Below are 21,277 nucleotides of genomic sequence, written 5' to 3' on the forward strand. Positions count from 1 at the left end.
GAGTGTTGACGAGGACAAGGTTGGAGATCATTCTGTCATTTTGATGCTTCAAAAGGAGGGTGGTGCTTGGAATCATTGTTCTTCCTCTCTTTCATGGTTACCTGCAAGGAAACGTGCCGTCATCATTGCTTTGCACAAAAATGGCTTGCTGCCAGTAAGATTGCACCTAAATCAACCATTTTATCAGATTATCAAGAACTCCAAGGAGAGCGGTTCAATTGTTGTGAAGAAGGCTTCAGGGCGCCCAAGAAAGTCCAGCAAGCGCCATGATCATCACCTAAAGTTGATTTAAGCTGCTGATTTAAAGCTGATTTAAGCTGGGGCACCACCAGTACAGAGCTTGCTCAGGAATGGCAGCAGGCAGGTGTGGGTGCATCTGCACGCACAGTGAGGCGAAGATTTTTGGACGATAACCTGGTTTCAAGAAGGGCAGCAAAGAAGCCACTTCTCTCCAGGAAAAACATCAGGTACAGACTGATATTCTGCAAAAGGTACAGGGATTGGACTGCTGAGGACTGGGGTAAAGTCGTTTTCTCTGAATCCCCTTTCCGATTGTTTGGGGCATCCGGAAAAAACTTGTCCGGAGAAGACAAGGTGAGCTCTACCATCAGTCCTGTGTCATGCCCACAATAAAGCATCCTGAGACCGTTCGTGTGGGGTTGCTTCTCAGCCAAGGGAGTGGGCTCACTCACAATTTTTCATAAGAACACAGCCATGAATAAAGAATGGTACCAACACATCCTCTGAGAGCAACTTCTCCCATCTTTCCAGGAACAGTTTGGTGATGAACAATGCCTTTCCAGCATGATGGAGCACCTTGCCATAAGGCAAAAGTGATAACTAAGTTGCTCGGGGAACAAAACATCGATATTTTGTGTACATGGCCAGGAAATTCCCCAGACCTTAATCCCATTGAGAACTTGTGGTCAATCCTCAAGAGGCGGGTGGACAAACAAAAACCCACAGATTCTGACAAACTCCAAGCATTGATTATGCAAGAACGGGCTGCCATCAGTCAGGATGTGACCCAGAAGTTAATTGACAGCATGCCAGGACAGATTGCAGAGGTCTTGAAAAAGAAGGGTCAACACTGCAAATATTGACTCTCTGCTTCAACTTCATGTAATTGTCAGTAAAAAGCCTTTGACACTTATGACATGCTTGTAATTATACTTCAGTATTCCATAGTAACATCTGACAAAAATATCTAAAGACACTGAAGCAGCAAACATTGTGGGAATTAATATTTGTCATTCTCAACTTTTGGTCACAGCCACACAGCAACATTTAATTTAATTTTCCTTATTTTATTTTTAAGATTAGCCTTTGTCGGTAGCCCTTTCCCCCGGTAAACAATGTATGATTGGGAGATGATTCTTTTGAAGTCTAATATTGTGTGTAAATGGAGTCTCCAATGACTTGTTTTCAATTTGCCAGAGCTAATGGTGCGAGGCTTCGGCGGCTCAGACCCCACTAGCAGAGGTGGGCAATTCCAATCCTCAGGGGCCTTATTTGGTGTAGCAATTTTTCTTTCTCCATCCCGAGCAAACACAGCTGATTTTAATCAAGTTGCATTCTAAAATGAAGATCATGATTAGGTGATTGGAGTTAGGTGTGTTCGCTGGGACAAAGCTGTGACACCACTCAGGCCCCCGACGACTGGAATTGCCCAACCCTGCGCTTAACACAGACCTGAGAAGGTTGGCTCTGGCTAGTTGCTTAGTGGGGGAAACCGGTTGAATGTGTCTATCGTCTGAATGAGCGACACCTGTTGAGCATGCCAACCAGCATGTCTTTCCAGAAGTCATGGGAATACGGTCCAGCTGCGGGGACTGTGCAGAGGAATTAACACTAGTACCTGTATTTATTGGTGGCACATATGCTGGATCCTTCTTTCCTACACATAAATTGCCCTTGCCTAATGATTTGTATCTGCAGCGGAGCTTGCAACTCGTCTATCCTCACCACAAGGCGATAGTTCTCCTGTGTACAGTGCATTCTGAAAGTATTCGGACTCCTTTCCCCACTTTTTTACGTTACAGCCTTATTTTAAAATGGATTAACCCCCCCCCCATCAATCTACACACAATACCCCTATTTTTTATTTTTTTCTTGCAAATGTATTAACAAATTTACATCAGTATTAAGACCATTTACTCAGTACTTTGTTAAAGCACATTTGGCAGCGTTCACTGTCTTGGGTATGATGCTACAAGCTTGGCACACCTGTATTTGGGGAGTTTCTCCCATTCCTCTCTGCAGATCCTCTCAAGCTCTGTCCGGTTGGATGAGGAGTGTTGCTGCACAGCTATTTTCAGGTCTCTCCACAGATGTTCGATCAGGTTCAAGTCCGGGCTCTGGCTGGGCCACTCAAAGACATTCAGACGCTTGTCTCGAACCAACTCCTGCATTATCTTGGCTGTGTGCTTTGGGTCGTTGTCCTGTTGGGGTGAAGATTCACCTTCCAGTCTGAGGTCCTGAGTGCTCTGGAGCATGTTTTCATCAAGGATCTGTATAATTTGCTCTGTTCATCTTTCCCTTGATCCTGACTAGTCTCTCAGTCCCTGCTGCTGAAAAACATGGTGTCAGGTTTCCTCCAGACATTTCCTGGCATTCAGGCCTAGAGAGTTCAAACTTGGTTTCATCATACCAGAGAATCTTGTTTCTCATGGTCTGAGAGTGTTTAGGGGCCTTTTGGCAAACACCAAGCAGGCTGTCGTGCCTTTCGCTGAGGACCGGCTTCCGTCTGGCCACTCTACCAAAAAGGCCTGATTTGGTGGAGTGCTGCAGAGATGGTTGTCCTTCTGGAAGATTCTCCCAGCTTCACAGAGGAACTGGAGCTCTGACAGTGACCTTCTGCTTATTGGTCATTTCCCTGACCAAGGCCTTTCTTCCCCGATTGCTCAGTTTGGCCGGGCAGCCAGCTCTAGGAAGGGTCTTCTCCATTTAAGATTGATGGAATCCGCTGTGTTCTAGGGGACCTTCAATGCTGCATAAATGTTTTGGTACCCTTCCCCAGATCTGTGCCTCGACACAATCCTGTCTTGGAGCTCTACTGACAATTAATTTGACATAATGGCTTTGATTTTGCTCTGACATGCACTGTCAACTGTGGGACTCTTTTATATAGACAGGTGTGTGCCTTTCCAAATCATGCCCAATCAATTGAATTTACCACCGGTGGACTCTAATCAAGTTGTCGACGCAGCTCAAGGATGTTCAATAAAAACAAGATGCACCTGAGCTCAATTTCAAGTATCATAGTAAAGGGTCTGAGAACTTAAGTAAATAAGATTTTTAAGTTTTGTTTTTAAATTTGCAAACATTTCTAAAAACCTGTTTTGCTTTGTTATTTGGGGAGGGGGTGTGTGTGTGGATTTGCTGAGAAAAAATAAATACATTTTAGAATAAGGCTGTAATGTGGAAAAAGTCAAGGTGTCTGAATACTTTCTGAAGGCACTGTATTACGAGTACAGCAACTGCAATCAGAAGGCATAATGTTACTTAGCTTTTATTTTTTGGTCCAGAGGAGGCCCTGCAGATCTAAGGCATTGAATTAAAAAGACAAAATGAGGACCTTGGTAAGCGTGTTAAATACAGAGTTTGATTAAATAAGTTATTCAGAGTTGAAAAGTGAAAAAGTTGAGCAGGTAGCCAAGTCACAACAAGCAGTATGGAGACAGAACATGGAAATGCTTTGGGTCACCAGTCATGATGTCATGACAAAAATGTATGTACTAGTCTCACTTCGACTCATGGCGCTCATACGGCGACTGTGGGAAGAGACTACAATGAATGTAAAATAGATATGCCAACCTCACCAAATATTTATCTGGAATAGGGTGCTTATTTGGGTATAGGTGTGTGTTTTTTTCATTTTTTTTGGTAATATAATGAATATTGATCCTTCCGGGAGGGAAAAAGTTATTCTGATGTATTTCTGTTCTCAGGGCTATGGAGTATTCTGTGACGCTGCCTGCCATTCTGGTGTCACGAGGACCTACAGGCCAAACTGAGGCTCATTCTCTCAGCCTCTCCATGCCGGACCAACTGGTTACACACATCCAGAGAGCATTACTGGATACATTTGTAAGTCTGTGTTTGTATTACAGGTTGATAGAAATTCCATCCCCCAAAAATAATCCATCAAACATTTGAATGGATATAGTTAAAAAAGCCTATTTGAAAAACCTATTCCTGTGTGTGTGTGTGTGCTGTGTGTATGTAACAGTATAACTTTAGACCGTCCCCTCGCCCATACCCGGGCGCGAACCGGGGACCCTCTGCACACATCAACAACTGACACCCACGAAGCATCGTTACCCATCACTCCACAAAAAAGAGCAAGGGGAACCACTACTTCAAGGTCTCAGAGCAAGTGACGTCACCGATTGAAATAGCTAGCCATTTCACATCCGTTACATGTACACATACTGTATATGCAGACAGAGAAAGAGAGGGGCTATATATAGCCTGATTCAAAGATTTTATTAGTGGAATCAAGTGTGTAGTACTAGTTCAAAAATATATACCCCTTTGGGTCCCCAGGACCAGGATTTAAGAAACATGGCCCTAAAAAATGAAGGGGTACGCCAGTGTTTTCATACTAGGGTGTCTGTCTGTCCGTCTATACGTGTGTTCATCTGTACAGCATCATTCTAAAATATAATATTTTTGGTCATTGTAATAATTTGAATTGTTGAACCAGGATGAGGATCTTCCTCTGAACAAAACAGAAACCGCTACTAAGTAAATATTTATTTGGTCGTATCACGCAATCTGATTTTATTAAAAACGTAGAAACACTTTGATTACAATTTGCCACCACATATTCGTAAGAAATAACAATTTCTCACTACCAGATATGAGACACATCACAGAAAATGTTTTGACACACACAAACCATTTTAAGATTACAAAAGCGTTCCCAGTATGGCATCTCATTTACGAGTACTTAACAGAGTATTTCCGGCCACCCTACAGTGGTTGCTCAACTAAAAGATTATGCTGTGAGATTTAGAGGTAATTTGCGGGTGTCTCTCCCTCTAAAAACAGAATAACTAACAAACTGGCTTTATTTACAAATTAGTAAATAAAGGCCATTCTTGAACATGGGTTTTTCTCATTCACTTCAGGTTATTTGAAAACAAAATATTGTTTTAAACAAGCCATAGAAAGTTGGTTGCAATTTCAGTTTAATCCACCAGAAAAGACAGAACAAATAATACAGCAAATATTGTGGTTAAACTCAAATATACTAATTGATTAAAAAAATACTTTATTAGCTGTACTAGATTTTCCGTTCCTCTTGAAAGCCCTAATCTGCTCACTTAAATGAATAGAAATCCTGGTCATGGTGCAACACTTTTACAGCATAGTCAAAGTGAGGAGAATTGCCGATCTGCTGTATACTTATGGCCTATAAAAGTCACACCTTTCCAGTACTCCTCACCCTGGCCCCAACCCCACCCTTAACACAGTTACTATTCAAAAATGAGCTGTTTATAAAAAAAAGTGACTTTGTGAGCAAAGAGAACAGACATTGTTTTCATCAAACCAGCTTCTTTTTATGGTGCTACCCGTTCCAGGGTTAGGACCGTACCACAGTAGGAAATGAGCCGGCCCTAAGAGGATCACCAAAACTAAAGGTATTTTGCTTTCAGTGCATTTTCTTAATAAAAAACATGTATATAGCCTATCATTGTGTAGGCATACTGTGTAATAAAATTGTTTAAATAAAGGTTAAATATAAAAAAATAATTGTTTACTAAAAACTTGAATGTTTTTGCAGAGCATACAACCATCCATTGAGAAATGTGGACAAAGGACTGGACAACAGGCCGCATCGGAAAAACGCATGATTGCCAAGAAAGCAGTTACTTTAGCTAGATTCTTAAAATGTGTGCACAGCATTTGTGTTGGAGTCACTTTTAATTCTTAATTGATCTACCGTTTCTATCATAGGCCACTGTAATCGATGGGGGCCATTCTGCTCATCTGATGAAGGTGCACATGGATCAGATTCAAACTTTGAAGATCGAGTCATTGAAGGCACACCAGCAGAAAGAGAAACATTATCTGAGGGCAGAGATACGGGCGACAGCTGATGCATTGGTCCAGAGCCAGGTGGCATTGATGGAGAGTCGGGCGGTGAATGACACAGTTGAAGAGGGCGAGGAACGAGATGGAGTCACAATCCATCTCAGGCACACCTGTGAGCTCTGGAACTCCACCTCCGACAGGCAGACTCAACATACACTACCGTTCAAATGTTTGGGGTCACTTAGAAATGTCCTTGTTTTTGAAAGAAAAGCTATTTTGCTTTGTCCATTTTAAAATGGCATCAAATTGATCAGAAAATCTGTGGACATTCAATGTTGAAAATGACCTTTGTTACTGGAAACAGCTGATTTAAAAAAAAAAAAAAAATGGAATATCTACATAGGCGTACAGAGGACCATTATCAGCAACCATCACTCCTATGTTCCAATGGCATGTTGTGTTAGCCTTTTAAAATTATAAACTTGATTAGATAATTGATCATTAGAAAACCCTTTTGAAGTGATAGCACAGCTGAAAGATTTAGATTTAAAGAAGCAATAAAACTGGCCTTTAGAGTAATTGAGTGTCTGAGCATTTGTGGGTTTGATTACAGGCTCAAAATGGCCACAAACAAAGAACTTTCTTCTGAAACTCGTCACTCTATTCTTGTTCTCTGAAATGAAGGCGATTCCATGTGAGAAATTGCCAAGATACTGAAGATCTTGTACAACGCTGTGTACTACTCCCTTCACAGAACAGTGCAAACTGGCTCAAACTAGATTAGAAAGAGGAGTGGTGCACAACTGAGCAAGGGGACAAGTGAGGCGTCCGTTTCTCAAACTAGACACTAATGTACAAGTCCTCAACTGGCAGCTTCATTAAATAGTACCCGCAAAACACCAGTCTCAACGTCAACAGTGAAGAGGCAACTTCGGGATGCTGGCCTTCTAGGCAGAGTTTCTCTGTCCAGTGTCTGTGTTCTTTTAGCCATCTTAATCTTTTCTTTTTATTGGCCAGTCTGAGATATGGCTTTTTCTTTGTAACTGCCTGGAAGGCCAGCATCCCAGAGTCGCCTCTCAATTTTAATTTCTCAATTTTCAACTCTATTTAATTCAAAACTGTAACTAGGTATTTTTTTAAGCTCTTTGAAGATGTTGGATTGTGGCATGATGGCAATTTTCAAGTATTTCCATTTTCCAGCAGATTTAAGTCAAAACTGTAACTTGGAAAATGCAATGTCTTCCTGGCAGTGGTGGAAAAATTACTCAATTGTTATACTTGAGTAAAAGTGAGTCACCTAGTAAAATAGTACTTGAGTAAAAGTATTTGGTTTTAAATGTACTTAGGTATTGTTAGGTTCTAATTTTCAGAGTACAAACTCAACAGACACTAGGAAAGCTTTAAACAAAGTTTATTCTGCCCAGAGGGTCAATACAGCTGCATTAGACAAAAACATGGTTTTACTCGTGGTAGTATATATACCACACTTTGGGTGGAGTCTCCTCATCACTAAACATTGCATCATTATTGCAGAGAGCTGAATGATATGCGCCTTACACGGTTCCTCCCCTTATCAGTACTGCTACTTGTGATTGTTTTCCCTGCACTCAGCCCTTCCCAAGCTAACCGATGGCTCCCTTCATGTCTCTATTAAACCTAATGATTAATAATATATAAAGCTCAGAAACCAAACCTATCAGTATCAAAAGTAAAAGTAATAAATCATTACAAATTCCTTATCTTAAGCAAACCAGACAGCACAATTTTCTTTTTTCTTTTCGGATAGCCAGGGGCACACATATCATTTACAAATGAAGCATTTGTGTTTTGAGTATGTCAGATCAGAGACTTTAGGGATGACTAGGGATGTTCTGTTGATAAGTGTGAATTGGACCATTTTCTTGTCCTGCTAAGCATTCAAAATGTAACGAGTACTTTTGGGTTCCAGGGAAAATGTATGGAGTAAAAAGTACATTACATTCTTTAGGAATGTAGTGAAGTAAAACTTCTCAAATAGAAATTAAGTACAGATACAAACACAAAAAGGTTGTATTTTTACTTAAGTACATTACACCATTGCTTCTTGGTAAACAATTCCAGTGTAGGTTTGGCCTTCTGTTGCAGGTTATTGTCCGGCGGAGGTGAATTCCTCTCCCAGTGTCTAGTGTAAATGAGACTGAAGTAGGTTTTCCTCTAGGACTTTCCCTTTGCTTAGTGCCATCCCGTTTCTTTTTATCCTGGATATGCTGATGTCAAGAATATCCATCCCATGAAGCAGCCACCAACATGCTTGAAAATAAGGCTGCAGTTACTCAGTGATGTGATGTGTTGGATTTGCCCCAACCATAAGGCTTTGCATTTAGGCCAGAAAGTGTATTCCTTTGATGTTTTTTTTGTAATATTACTTTAGTGCTTTGTTGCTTACAAGATGCATGTTCTGTATATTTGTATTCTTCCTTTTCACTCTGTCATGGGTAGGCAGGTAGCCTAGTGGTTAGAGCGTTGGACTAGTAACTGGAAGGTTGCAAGATCAAATCCCTGAGCTGACATGGTAAAAATCTAAACTCTGAACAAGGCAGTTAACCCACTGTTCCTAGGCTGTCATTGGAAATAAGAATTTGTTCTTAACTGACTTGCCTAGTTAAATAAATAAAAATGTATGTACTTATTGTGAAGTCACTGCAATGTTGATCCATCCTCTGCCATTGAACTCTGTTTTAAAATCACCCATGGCCTCATTGTAACATCCCTGAGCAGTTTCCTTCCTATCCTACAGCTCTCTTTGTCTGGGTAGTTTAAAACATAATTCACAGCACAATTATTAACTTGACCATGCTTAAAGAGACATTCAGGGCCTCCTGAGTGGCGCAGTGGTCTAAGGCCATCAGAGAGTCTTGGTTTGAGTCCAGGCTCTGTCGCAGCCGGCCGCGACCTGGAGACCATGAGACGGTGCACAATTGGCCCAGCATCGTCCGGGTTATGAGAGGGTTTGGCTGGCATGGATGTCCTTGTCCCATCGTGCACTAGTGACTCCTGTGGCGGGCTGCGCGCAGTGCACGCTGCCACGGTCACCAGGTGTACAGTGTTTCCTCCGACACGTTGGTGCAGCTGGCTTCCGGGTTAAGTGGGCATTGTGTCTTGAAGCAGTGCAGCTTGGTTGGGTTGTGTTTCGGATGACGTACGGCTCTCGGCCTTCGGCTCTCCCTAGTCCGTACCGGAGTTGCAGCGATGAGACAAGACTGTAACTACCAATTGGATACCATGAAATTGGGGAGTTAAAGGGAGTAAAAAAAAAAGTGATATTCAATGTCTGATTTGTTATTGGTTTTACCCATCTACCAATGGCTGACCTTCTTTGAGGCTTTCGAAATGCTCTCTTAGTCATTCAAAAATCATTTCAACCCCTATCATTTTCCATATAACTTATGTGATTTAAGCCAAAATGTAGGCCTAAACAAAGGAGCTGAATACTTGTGCAATGACTAATGTGTGTGTGTGTGTGTGTGTGTGTGTGTGTGTGTGTGTGTGTACAGTTGAAGTCAGAAGTTTACATACACTTAGGTTGGTGTCATTAAAACTCATTTTTCCACCACTCCACAAATTTCTTGTTAATTAACAAAATATAGTTTTGGCAAGTCAGTTAGGACAACTACTTTGTGCATGACACAAGACATTTTTCCAATAATTGTTTACAGACAGATTATTTCACTAATTACAATTCCAGTGGGTCAGGAGTTTACATACACTTAGTTGACTGTGCCTTTAAATAGCTTAGAAAATTCCAGAAAATGTCATGGCTTTAGAAGCTTCTGATTGACATCATTTGAGTCAATTGGAGGTGTACCTGTGGATGTATTTCAAGGCCTACCTTTAAACTCAGTGCCTCTTTGCTTGACATCATGGGAAAATAAAAAGTCATCAGCCAAGACCTCAGAAACAAAATTGTAGACCTCCACAAGTCTGGTTCATCCTTGGGAGCAATTTTCAAACGCCTCAAAGTACCACGTTCATCTGCACAAACAATAGTACGCAAGTATAAACACCATGGGACCACGCAGCCGTCATACCGCTCAGGTAGGACCTAAAACGGAATATTTACTAGGATTAAATGTCAGGAATGGTGAAAAACTGAGTTTAAATGTATTTGGCTAAGGTGTATGTAAACTTCCGACATCAACTGTATGTGTGTGTGTGTGATAGTTTTATTAATATTTAAAAATGTTATATTTTGTGTAGATTGTGTACAAAAGAATGACACATTTTAATACCACTTTGTAACAAAATAAAATCCAAGGAGGGTGAATACTTTTGCAACACTGTATTTCTCATTGATCATCTTTTTTTGCCCTCACTGTACCCCTTCCAGCCAGAATTGACAGTGGAGAACCTGCCCCTGTATCTGGAGGTTAAAAAAAAACTTCTGCTGCTCTTTGTGGGAGAAGAGGAGAGTGGGAGGAAAGGGAACAAGAGAGTATTGGATGATATGAGGAGTCTGCTGAACACAGGACTGCTCAACCCCTACCTGCCCTGCTGGATCCACCTGTATGTACCGGAGTATTACGTGTCCCACGTCAATGAAGGGTTGCAGTAGGTTTCAGAGTGTCGGGAACACACAGTTCAGGGCAAGGCAGCCATAGCCCAATTATGTAACAGAAAGGTTTAGTTCTGGCATTAGCATTAAATGTTCATTTTCTTTATCTTGTCATCCACTTGGGAGGAACATTTCAAAATACTGTTTCAAGGCAAAGTATGATTCAGAATTGGGGTTTTATAACTCCATTGTCTTTTCAACTCTGTTTTCTGCCAATGACCCACTATTTTCAACACGGATTGTGTTTTACTTTTGTCTTTGAATTGAATCTCAGCTCATTGACTGAGTCATGGTTGGATGGAAAAACCAGTGAATGCAGGGTGTATTTTTTTATTGAGGGGTACCTTGTGTGTTCCAGTGGTCGTACCCCTGCAGGTAAGGCTGTCCTGGAGGCATACCTGGGTTTCCTGCCCCTGCTTCCTGCCCTGGTGGTCTCCCAGCTGGCCACAGGAGGAGAGGTCTTCCACTACCCCACTGGCAGACCCTTAATGGTACAGCCCATTCTGCAGTGGCTGCAGAGAGTGGAGGATGGTGAAGAACCACCTGCAGGTATGGGGGGGGGGGGGGGGGGGTTATGTACTTGGTTGGTCCAGTGTTTCCTTGATTTACACACTTTACACTGGCAGTGACCAAAATGACCACTGTTAAAAATAAGTTTATCAGCAAAGTACAATTAAAGAAAAATAACTTTAAACTTGTACTTTGCTTCCACATATGGAAGTGCACTCTATGATGATTGACGAATGCTGCATTTGCACCTGCAGTTTCTGGCCTTTAAGGGGGGGCACAGCGCTGCTGCCATGGCTGCAAGTTGAAGGCTCTGACTACCAGCTCCTATTTGCACATTCCCAACATCAGTTATTTCATTCACCACTGCCCATATGTTTTGCTTGTGTATAGAAGTGTTAGAAGTGGCATATCTGGTTGTGTTGAGAAGGGATGATACTTTGTCTTCATGCACAGAAGTGTGCATTGCATCACATTCTCCAGATCACACACATAATCTATGTAATCATGTCAACACAACCTATTAATCAACATAATCACATACATTTCCCATTCTCTACTGTATGGGTCAGTGAATAATGGAGTAGGCCGATCTTCTGGTCTTTTTCCTGATTGTGTCATTCAAGCCATTCTGTGTACGTACTGTATGTGCTTTTTTGTCAATTGAGTCTTTGCCAAGAGTCTGTAATCTCAGGTGGTGGTGTCCTGTCTGAGTATTGTACCACACAGCTCCATCTGTAACCACCATTCATGAGATCACCTCTATTTATTTATTCATTCAAACCTCTTTCTCCAGTGCCGTTTTGAGCTAATCCAATCGCTTTTGTTTTGTGGGCGGATTAGTATTGTATATGTGTGTGACAGACTGATGCCTTGCTGGTTTCTACCCAAAATGCACACTCATCGACAAACCTCCAAAGACTAGGCGTCAGGTTTTTCTTTCAATTATTCCACTTCTAGTGACAGAGGGAGCTGAAATGAAGGAAGTACAGTAGAGGAAGGAGGGTGTTTTCCTGAGACGCTTCCTCTGTCTCTGGAGGGAACTGTATCTCTTAATTGTGTCTGATGGTTGCCAGTTATAATCCTGTCATCATACAGCACTCACCATAGATTGAGGTTCTTTTCAGGCTAATGCCCCCTCTTTCTGGTTTGTGTTCATTAGGCATCCAATGGAAGAAAATGGACTGAAACAGGGATGGCCTACCTAGAGTTGTCCAATAAACGCTTGTTTTTTGTTTACTGTTGCAAAATGTTAATGTTTTGCATTGCATGCACTAATGAACACCACCCTGCGCTTTCTCTGTCTGGAGAAGCACATCATTCGCCAACTTGAAGTGTTCGACGTTTAGACCGTGTTGATGTTTTTTATTTTCTGGAGCTGACTCGAGTTTTTATTCATCTATCATAATCAGAAACCCTATAGACATCAATTACAGTGGTTCAGTAATACGGTTGTTAAACTTTGACGGAAAGGTACATTTACTGTTAGGACATCTTATGATACTCGTGTTTCTATACCAAGCTTACTGTATCTTACATTTTGATTTGGGGTTTGATCCGTATTAACATTTTGTTCAGTTACGAAATGTGGAAATATCATTTAGAGAAAATCTATACACCGAAGTTCTGTACACCGTTGCAGATAGCGCTGCGATGTCTAGAGCTGACACTACTTCCAATTCCACAGACTGTGAACCAGTCTGCTCTATACAATACATTTCTGTCTGGACGTTTGGTAACATTTCACCCTCCCGAACAAATCCGAGGTCTTTCCCACCAAACTGCTTGCATTTACCAGAGGGATCCAAACCCATTGAGAGTATGGCAGATGACTCCTTTCAAGCTCGACCAGGTGATAATGCACACAACCTGTGCGTATATCTTGGCTTCTCCTCATTTATGTGTAATTCAAACAGACCCATTGTCTCAGTCTGAGTATATGACATTTACAGTTGCTTTCAAAGGCAAGCCCAATCCCATTAAAGCCTGAATTGACAGTAGAGTGGGTAATTGGCTCACATTTCTCTCCTCTATGCATTGATAGCTAATGCCATATCATATGGAAATGTTTTATTTCAACCCCTTCTAGACACACTCACATTTGAGAGGTTGGAGCACAGGGTCAGTCATGGTAAGGAGACCATGGAGCAGTTTAGGTTAAATGCCTTGCTCAAGGGAACAACAGTAGGAGATGGCCTTCAGGATTTGATACCAGCTACCCCTACCAGTAGATTTTTTTCAGTACCTCTTGTTGCTGGCACCTCTATTTAACCTCTAGGATCTACACCCATTGGCAGGTTGACAAAGTGGCTTGTATCAATTCCGACTGCACAAAACCTGCATCATTACTCTGTGTAATTCAAGCATTGACTCATTGTCTAAATACATTACATTTTACAGTTACTTTCAAAGATGAGCTCAATCCCACCAAAGCCTGATTTGACAGTAGTGTGTTGGCTCATGTTTCTCCCCTCTCTCGCTACGCATTAACTGCTAATGCATTCAACTCTCCACACGATGATCATTGTCCATTTTATCACAGAGCTGAAAATTTGACTCTGCTTCATCCCAACTCTTTGAAAAACACACACACACACAGCGAGAAGAGTTTTGAGCCCAGGGTCAGCCATAGTAACGCCTGGAGCAGGGCACAAATGCAGGAGATGGCATCTAGGATTTGATTCCAGCAACCAACACATTTTTCAGACAGACCTGTGATTTGAAACGGCAACCCTCTGGTTGATGGCACGCCTCTCACGTCTAGGATCTGCACCCATTGGCAAGGTGAAAAAATGACTCCTTTCATGGTCGACCAGGTGATAATGTACACAACCTGACTTTATTGTGTAATTCAAGCATTGTATTGTTGTAAATGTCATGTACTCAGACAGTTACTGTCAAAGACCAGCCCAATCCCACTAAAGCCTGAAATGACACTAGAGTGGATTTTTGGCTCATGTTTACCCCTCTCTACACATTGATGGCTTATGCATTCCACTCACCACACAATGAAGATGATTACTTTATTGTCCATTTCCTTGAGACAGCCACAAAGTCTCTTAGTCACTCTCTGTAAGCATGGAAATGGAATTGGCCCCATATTAAGTAACTGCTGTAAAAGCACAAGTTGTATATAATGCAATATTCCTGTCTGGGGAGAAAAAGCTACTGCCTGGTTCAAAATGATTGGCACCCTTGATAAAGATAAGCAAAAATACAAAAATAAATAACACTGAACTATATTGTATGCAACAACAAAAAAGTGAATATTTTATACTAATACAAATTGCTCAGATTTTGGTTTAACTGACTTGCGCTGTTAAGTAAAGTTTTTTATTTTATTTTTTAAATAGAAGGTTTTTGGCTAAAATGTCCTGGTACTTGGTAATGTTCATGATGCCGTTGATCTTAACAAGGGCCTCAAGACCAGGCAAAATAGTCCCATAACATCAAAGATCCATCACCAAATTTTACAGTAGATATGAGGTATTTTTTTGATATGCTAATATGGTCAGATGACATGAAAATCGAGCTCTTAGCCCACGCACACCAGTGGTGGATTTGATGTTGGAAAACGGACGCATATGCAGAAAAGTAACATTCATGTATAAGAGTTGTTGGTTTCATTTGAAATAATGTACATTCAGAATTATTTTCAAATACATACCAAGTATTATTTAAAAAATTATCTTTCAAATACTTCCAACGATACTGTATGTATTTGAAGTAATTGTAAATACATGGCAATACCTTCCAAATAGTATTTTCAAATGCATGAATTGTACCCTTCTCTCTTCAAGGTATAGGTCACTCAAAGACGATTTTAGTATTTGTTGTTAATACAACCCTAAAAAAGTTTGCATGTCAGTAGTCAAGTTTTAAAGATGGAGAACTTTCAGTACAGAGCAAAAACTATGATGCAATTTGCATGTTAAGTGAACTATCCCTTTAACTGTGCACTACAGATCTGGTGTTAGATCCCGCTGGTCATTTTAGACTTTTTCTTCTGCTGTATCTATTTCGGAGCGCCAGTGGAAAATCTAATTCTAAATTGAAGTTTCACATGTTGTCATGGAATTATTCCTTATGTTCAGCAACCTATCCGTGACCTTGCACTAAAATCCAGCTGCATATTTGGTATTTTATTAGGATGCCCATCAGCTGTCACAAAAGCAACAGCTACTCTTCCTGAGATTCACACAAAACCTGAGACATGACATAATACAGAACAGTTCAGAACTCAGAAGGACAGAACTAGGTCAAGCCTTGAAATACATCCACATGTACACCTCCAATTGACTCAAATTATGTCAATTAGCCTATCATAAGCTTCTATAGCCATGACATCATTTTCTAGAATTTTCCAATCTGTTTAAAGGCACAGAGTCAACTTAGTGTATGTAAACTTCTGACCCACTGGAATTGTGATAGTGAAATAATCTGTAAACTATTGTTGGAAAAATTACTTGTCATGCACGAAGATGTCCTAACCGACTTGCCAAAACTATTGTTTGTTAACAAGAAATTTGTGGAGTGGTTGAAAACGAGTTTTAATAACTCCAACCTAAGTGTATGTAAACGTCCGACTTCAACTGTATGTAGGTAGGTAGAAATGGAACCAAATTATCTGTTTGTATTACGTCCTTTTTTAAATAGGATATATGGGCTACTGTATAGGTGGAATGTGATAGTCTGCCTATAACATTTACATTTACATTTAACATTTACATTTAAGTCATTTAGCAGACGCTCTTATCCAGAGCGACTTACAAATAACCAGCCTGAGTAAGTTTGTTCTATTATACGGTTACTGTATGCTCTGTCAAAAAACAACCCCTAGCACATCTTTTCATGGGTTAGTTTACCGTTTTACAGATTTCTTGAGTTTTTTCTTGTTTCTGTTCCTTCAGGTTTTTCTGTTATTCTACTATTTGAGTATGGTGCTTTCTAAACAGGTTCTGCTTCTGTTCTTCTCTCTCTCCCCCACCCAGGTGTTATTGTGGATGAGAAATGGATGCCCTCCATGCCCTTCTACGACTTCCTGTCCGTCATGGACCAGGAAGTACCGGGCTATGCCTCCCAGAGGAGCGCTAAGACAAAAACAAACCGGATTGAGAGAGCAGAGGGAGAGAAAGAGAAGAGCAGCAGTGGTGGTGGTGAAAGACAAGCCCGAACTGGAGCACACAACCCCCAAGGGTCACCCACCACCAAGCCTCCACAGACATCTCACCACCACTCTGAGCTATGAGGGGGATAGAGCAGCAGCCCTGACCTCTGAAAGCTGGAGGAAACCAATGACCGCTTTGATCAGAATCACCTCTAACAGATAAGCTACACTGAAGCTATTAGATAGTGATAGCTTTATGGGCTGTGAGATCCACTGAGCCTCCTAGTATGTGGTTTAGCTGTTTTGCAGTGCATTGGGAAAGTATTCTCACCCCTTGTCTTTTTCCACATTTTGTTATATTACAGCCTTATTCCTCATCAATCTACACACAATACACCATAATGACAAAGCAAAAACAGGTTTTTAGACATTATAGCCACACACAAAAAAATACATTAGCATAAATATTTAGACCTACTCAGTACTTTGTTGAAGCACCTTTTGCAGCGATTACAGCCTCCAGTCTTCTTGGGTACAGTATGACACTACAAGCTTGGCACACCTGCATTTTGGGGAGTTTCTCCCATTCTTTGCAGATCCTGTCAAGCTCTTTCAGGTTGGAAGGGGAGTGTCGCTGCACAGCTATTTTCAGGTCTCTCCAGAGATGTTCAAGTCTGGGCTGTGGCTGTGCCACTCAAGGACATTCAAAGACTTGTCCTGAAGCCACTCCTGCAATGTCTTGGCTGTGTACTTAGGGTCATTGTTCTGTTAGAAGGTGAAACTTTACCCCAGTCAGGTCCTGAGCGCTCTGGAGCAGGTTTTCATGTGACTTTTACTGAGGAGTAGCTTTCATCTGGCCACTCTATCATAAAGGCCTGATTGGTAGAGTGCTGCAGATATGGATAATTGAAATGCATTCCAGGTGACTACCTCATGAAGCTGTTTGAGAGAATGCCAAGTGTGCAAAGCTGTCATCAAGGCAAAGGGTGGCTACTTTGAAGAATCTCAAATATAAAATTTATTTTGATTTGTTTAACACTTTGGTGTTACTACATTATTCCATATGTGTTATTTCATAGTGTAGAAAATAGTAAAAATAAAGAAAAACCCTGGAATGAGGTGTCCATACTTTTGACTGGTATTATGTATGAACATAAACTCAGCAAAAAAAGAAACGTTCTCTCACTGTCAACTGCGTTTATTTTCAGCCAACTTAAAATGTGTAAATATTTGTATGACCATAACAAGATTCAACAACTGAGACATAAACTGAACAAGTTCCACAGACATGTGACCAACAGAAATGGAAATATGCGTCCCTGAACAAAAGGGGGGGGGGGTCAAAATCAAAGTAACAGGCAGTATCTGTTGTGGCCACCAGCTGCATTAAGTACAGCAGTACATCTCATCCTCATGGACTGCACCAGATTTGCCAGTTCTTGCTGTGAGATGTTACCCCACTCTTCCACCAAAGCACCTGCAAGTTTCCAGATATTTCTGGGGGGAATGGCCCTCACCCTCCGACCAAACAGGTCCTGGAAGCGCTCAATGGATTGAGATCCAGGCTCTTCGCTGGCCATGGCAGAACACTGACATTCCTGTCTTGCAGGAAATCACACACAGAATGAGCAGTGTGGCATTGTCATGCTGGAGGGTCATGTCAGGATGAGCCTGCAGGAAGGGTACCACATGAGAGAGGAGAATGTCTTCCCTGTAACGCATAGCGTTGAGATTGCCTGCAATGACAACTAGCTCAGTCCGATGATGCTGTGACACACCGCCCCAGACCATGAAAGACCATCCACCTCCAAATCGATCCCGCTCCAGAGTACACGCCTCGGTGTAACGCTCAATCCTTCAACGATAAATACGAATCTGACCATCACATAATTTATGAAGATCTGTGAAGTTATTTGGATTTTTACAAATTATCTTTGAAAGAAAGAGTCCTGAAAAAGGGCCATTTCTTTTTTTGCTGAGTTTGTATATTCACAGAATGTATATATATTCACAGATTGTATTTATACTTAATGGAATAGTTAATTATGTTACAACTTGATGTTAGACGGTTACTCACCCTGAAAGAAAGGTACGGTTTGGTTTTCTCTAAACGCTCACGTTCACTACACTAGTGAACAATCAACAGAAGTAGATTTTTTATTTATTGTTATACTCTTTTTTTTCAATATGGTTTCTAGACTGGCACAACTTTGGTTTTAGAAATGGGGGGGGGGGGGGTCCTGTCTGGGGGTCCTCCCTCAGATTTTTGGAGGGCAACTAAAGCTCATTTCCTGCATTTATACACAATCTACATATGTCCTTTTTGGGGGCACTGTTATTGTAATTAAGAATAGATTGTTTCTAAACACTTCCACGTGAATGTGGATGCTACCATGATTAAGGATAATCCCGAATGACACGTGAATAATGATGACTGAGAAAGCTATGGATGCACAAATGTGACCAACCAGCTCAAATCGGTCTTATGTCGCAAAATTAGAAATTGTGTTTTTTACATTGGATAAAAGTAGACTCAGAGCTACAAAATGGTATATCACACACTGTTCCTCAAAAATGCAATGGGAAAGTAGTTCTGCTTTGAAAATAGATAAACTTGTAAACTCACTTTTGAGAAATGGGCCTTTGAATTTTTGGTACCTACTGGAGAGCTCTCCTTTGTCTACACCTATTCAGCGTTGTTCACGCCCCATCCATCTCTTTAAGGATTCACATGTAAGGTCATGTGCTAAACAATGAGTAGTGTAGTAAAGACTAAAAGTGGTAAAAGTAGTAGCCTACAATAAGGATAAGTTCCACGTAATAAAGTGTCCAGATCAAAATATTTTATAAATATTAGATGACACTCAGACACACTTGTCTAAATTGATGGGTCATGTGAAAGAAATACTATAACCCCTAGCCGCATCCAGTGGTGGAAAAAGTACTACATTGTCATACTTGAGTAAATGTAAAGATACCTTAATAGAAAATTACTCCCGTAAAAGTCACCCAGTAAAATACTACTTAAGGTAAAGTCAAAGTATTTGGTTCTAAAAATAAAGTATCAAAAGTAAATGGAATTGCTAAAATGTAAAAGTATAAATCATTTAAAAATCCTTATATTAAGCAAACCAGACGGCACCATATTTGTTTTTTGACGGGCTAGCCAGGAGCACACTCCAACACTCAATACATTAATTTACAAACTAAGCAATTGAGTTTAGCGAGTCTGCCAGATAAGATACATACATACATACATACATACATACATACATACATACATACATACATACATACATACATACATACATACATACATACATACTGTACAAACAGAAATACTCTTCAGTTTCATCAGGTGGCTGGTCTTAAACAAACCCGCAGGTGAATAAGCTAGATGTGGATGTCCTGGGCTGGCGTGGTTACACGTGGTCTGCGATTATGAGGCCGGTTGGACATACTGCCAAATTCTCTAAAACTAAGTTGGAGGTGGCTTATGGTAGAGAAGAAAAACATTTAAATTCTCTGCCATAGGCTCTGGAGGCCATTCCTGCAGTCACCATGCCAATTGCATGCTCACTCAAAATTTTAGACATCTGTGGCATTGTGTTGTGACAAACGGCACATTTTAGATTGGCCTTTTATTGGCCCCAGTCCAAGGTGAACCTGTGTAATGATCAAGCTTTTAAAAAAAAAATTTGTACACAGAACTTGAGAGAAATAAGCATTTTGTGCATATGGAACTTTTCTGGGGTATTTTATTTCAGGTCATGAAACATGGGACCAACACTTTACATGTTGCATTTATATTTTTGTTCAGTATAGTATGTTCTGTGGATGGTATTAAACTGCAGTAAATTATGTCTGAGATTTAAGAGCATGACTTGGCATTCAAACACATCTGTATCCATTAATCCTTGTCAATAGTGTCTCCCAGGTCGAACTCACTTTTTGTTTTTACATGTTTTGTGTCATCAGGAAAAGCCTCTATCAAACCTTGATACAGTTTGGAAATCAATTTTTAGAGGTTTGTCAGACTGCCTTAAAATAGTTTCAATCTTTGAAGCTTCTGGCTTGTCCTGTGTTTGCTGCACAGAGAGAATAAACTGTTGCATCTGCAAAAGTTTACCTCAGCGCTCTCACAGACAGGCCTTCCCTGGTTTCCTGACCCTGCTGAGACCCCTGTCACCATCTGATCCTGCTCAGATGAGGCATGACAAAGAATTACCTTGGTGTTTATTTATACATTATATTATCCAATAATATAGTCAATGGTTCAATAATTGTAATGACCATTATTCCCACATCCCAGACTGTAGCCTACCATCAACTCAAGGTGGAACTTTGTATCCATTTATATACTGCAAAATTCACCTGAGCTCTGTATACTGGTCTTCCCTGGCTGTCTGACCCTGCTGGGACACCTGTCACCATCTGATCCTCTTAAGATCCTCTTATGATGGGCATAGTGTTGTGTACTGACTGTGCACCATGACAGTGAAGCCTGTAGAGCTGTTTATAAACCGTGTCAGTGTGAAAAGTAGGGAATTACCAAGGGAAATTGGCAGATCATTAACATTACAACGCTATACTGACTCTAATAAAAACTTACATTGCGTTGTCAAAAAACGTCAGAATATCGGTCTTCAATGTTTGGCCGCTGCTTTCATTATTTGATACAGGTAAAAAATAATAGCTCAAGATTGTGAGCTAGCTAGCTATCTCTAATGGTAGCTACATCAACCGGCGAAAACTAGCCAAGTTAATTTACTTCTGTTGAAATGGGACAAAACAAAGGCTGCAAAACATTTCCACACAACAGCTGACAAGAGATGAACTGGCTGTGGTAGCTACTTGCTAGCTAAATAGTTTATTCACTTCAGTTGAGAGAGGCTGAAACTTTGGCTACCATTACATGTCAGTTACACTACTGGCTTAGTACTGGAAATAAATACTTTAAGTCAAACAGCAGTTGTTTTTTTTAACTAGACAAGTCAGTTAAGAACAAATTCTTACTTTCAATGACAGTC

General features: G+C 40.8%; 1 protein-coding gene across 3 annotated transcripts in view; it reads left to right on the top strand.

Annotated features, from left to right (window-relative positions):
* Positions 1 to 17,362, top strand: part of txndc16 (thioredoxin domain containing 16) — a 49,136-nt gene extending 31,774 nt beyond the window's left edge. For 2 of the 3 annotated variants that reach the window (XM_064927536.1, XM_064927538.1), the window contains 4 exons: positions 3,951 to 4,089; positions 10,409 to 10,584; positions 10,992 to 11,182; positions 16,132 to 17,362. In XM_064927536.1, coding sequence (XP_064783608.1) covers positions 3,951 to 4,089; positions 10,409 to 10,584; positions 10,992 to 11,182; positions 16,132 to 16,388 — 763 coding nt within the window. In that variant the 3' untranslated portion in view covers positions 16,389 to 17,362. Of the gene's footprint in view, positions 1 to 3,950; positions 4,090 to 5,964; positions 6,622 to 10,408; positions 10,585 to 10,991; positions 11,183 to 16,131 lie in introns of those variants that run through there. The other variant, XM_064927539.1, reaches the window with a different exon arrangement.
* The last annotated feature ends 3,915 nt before the right edge of the window (positions 17,363 to 21,277 follow it).

Source organism: Oncorhynchus masou, chromosome 21, assembly GCF_036934945.1.
Source record: "Oncorhynchus masou masou isolate Uvic2021 chromosome 21, UVic_Omas_1.1, whole genome shotgun sequence".
Taxonomy (NCBI): domain Eukaryota; kingdom Metazoa; phylum Chordata; class Actinopteri; order Salmoniformes; family Salmonidae; genus Oncorhynchus; species Oncorhynchus masou.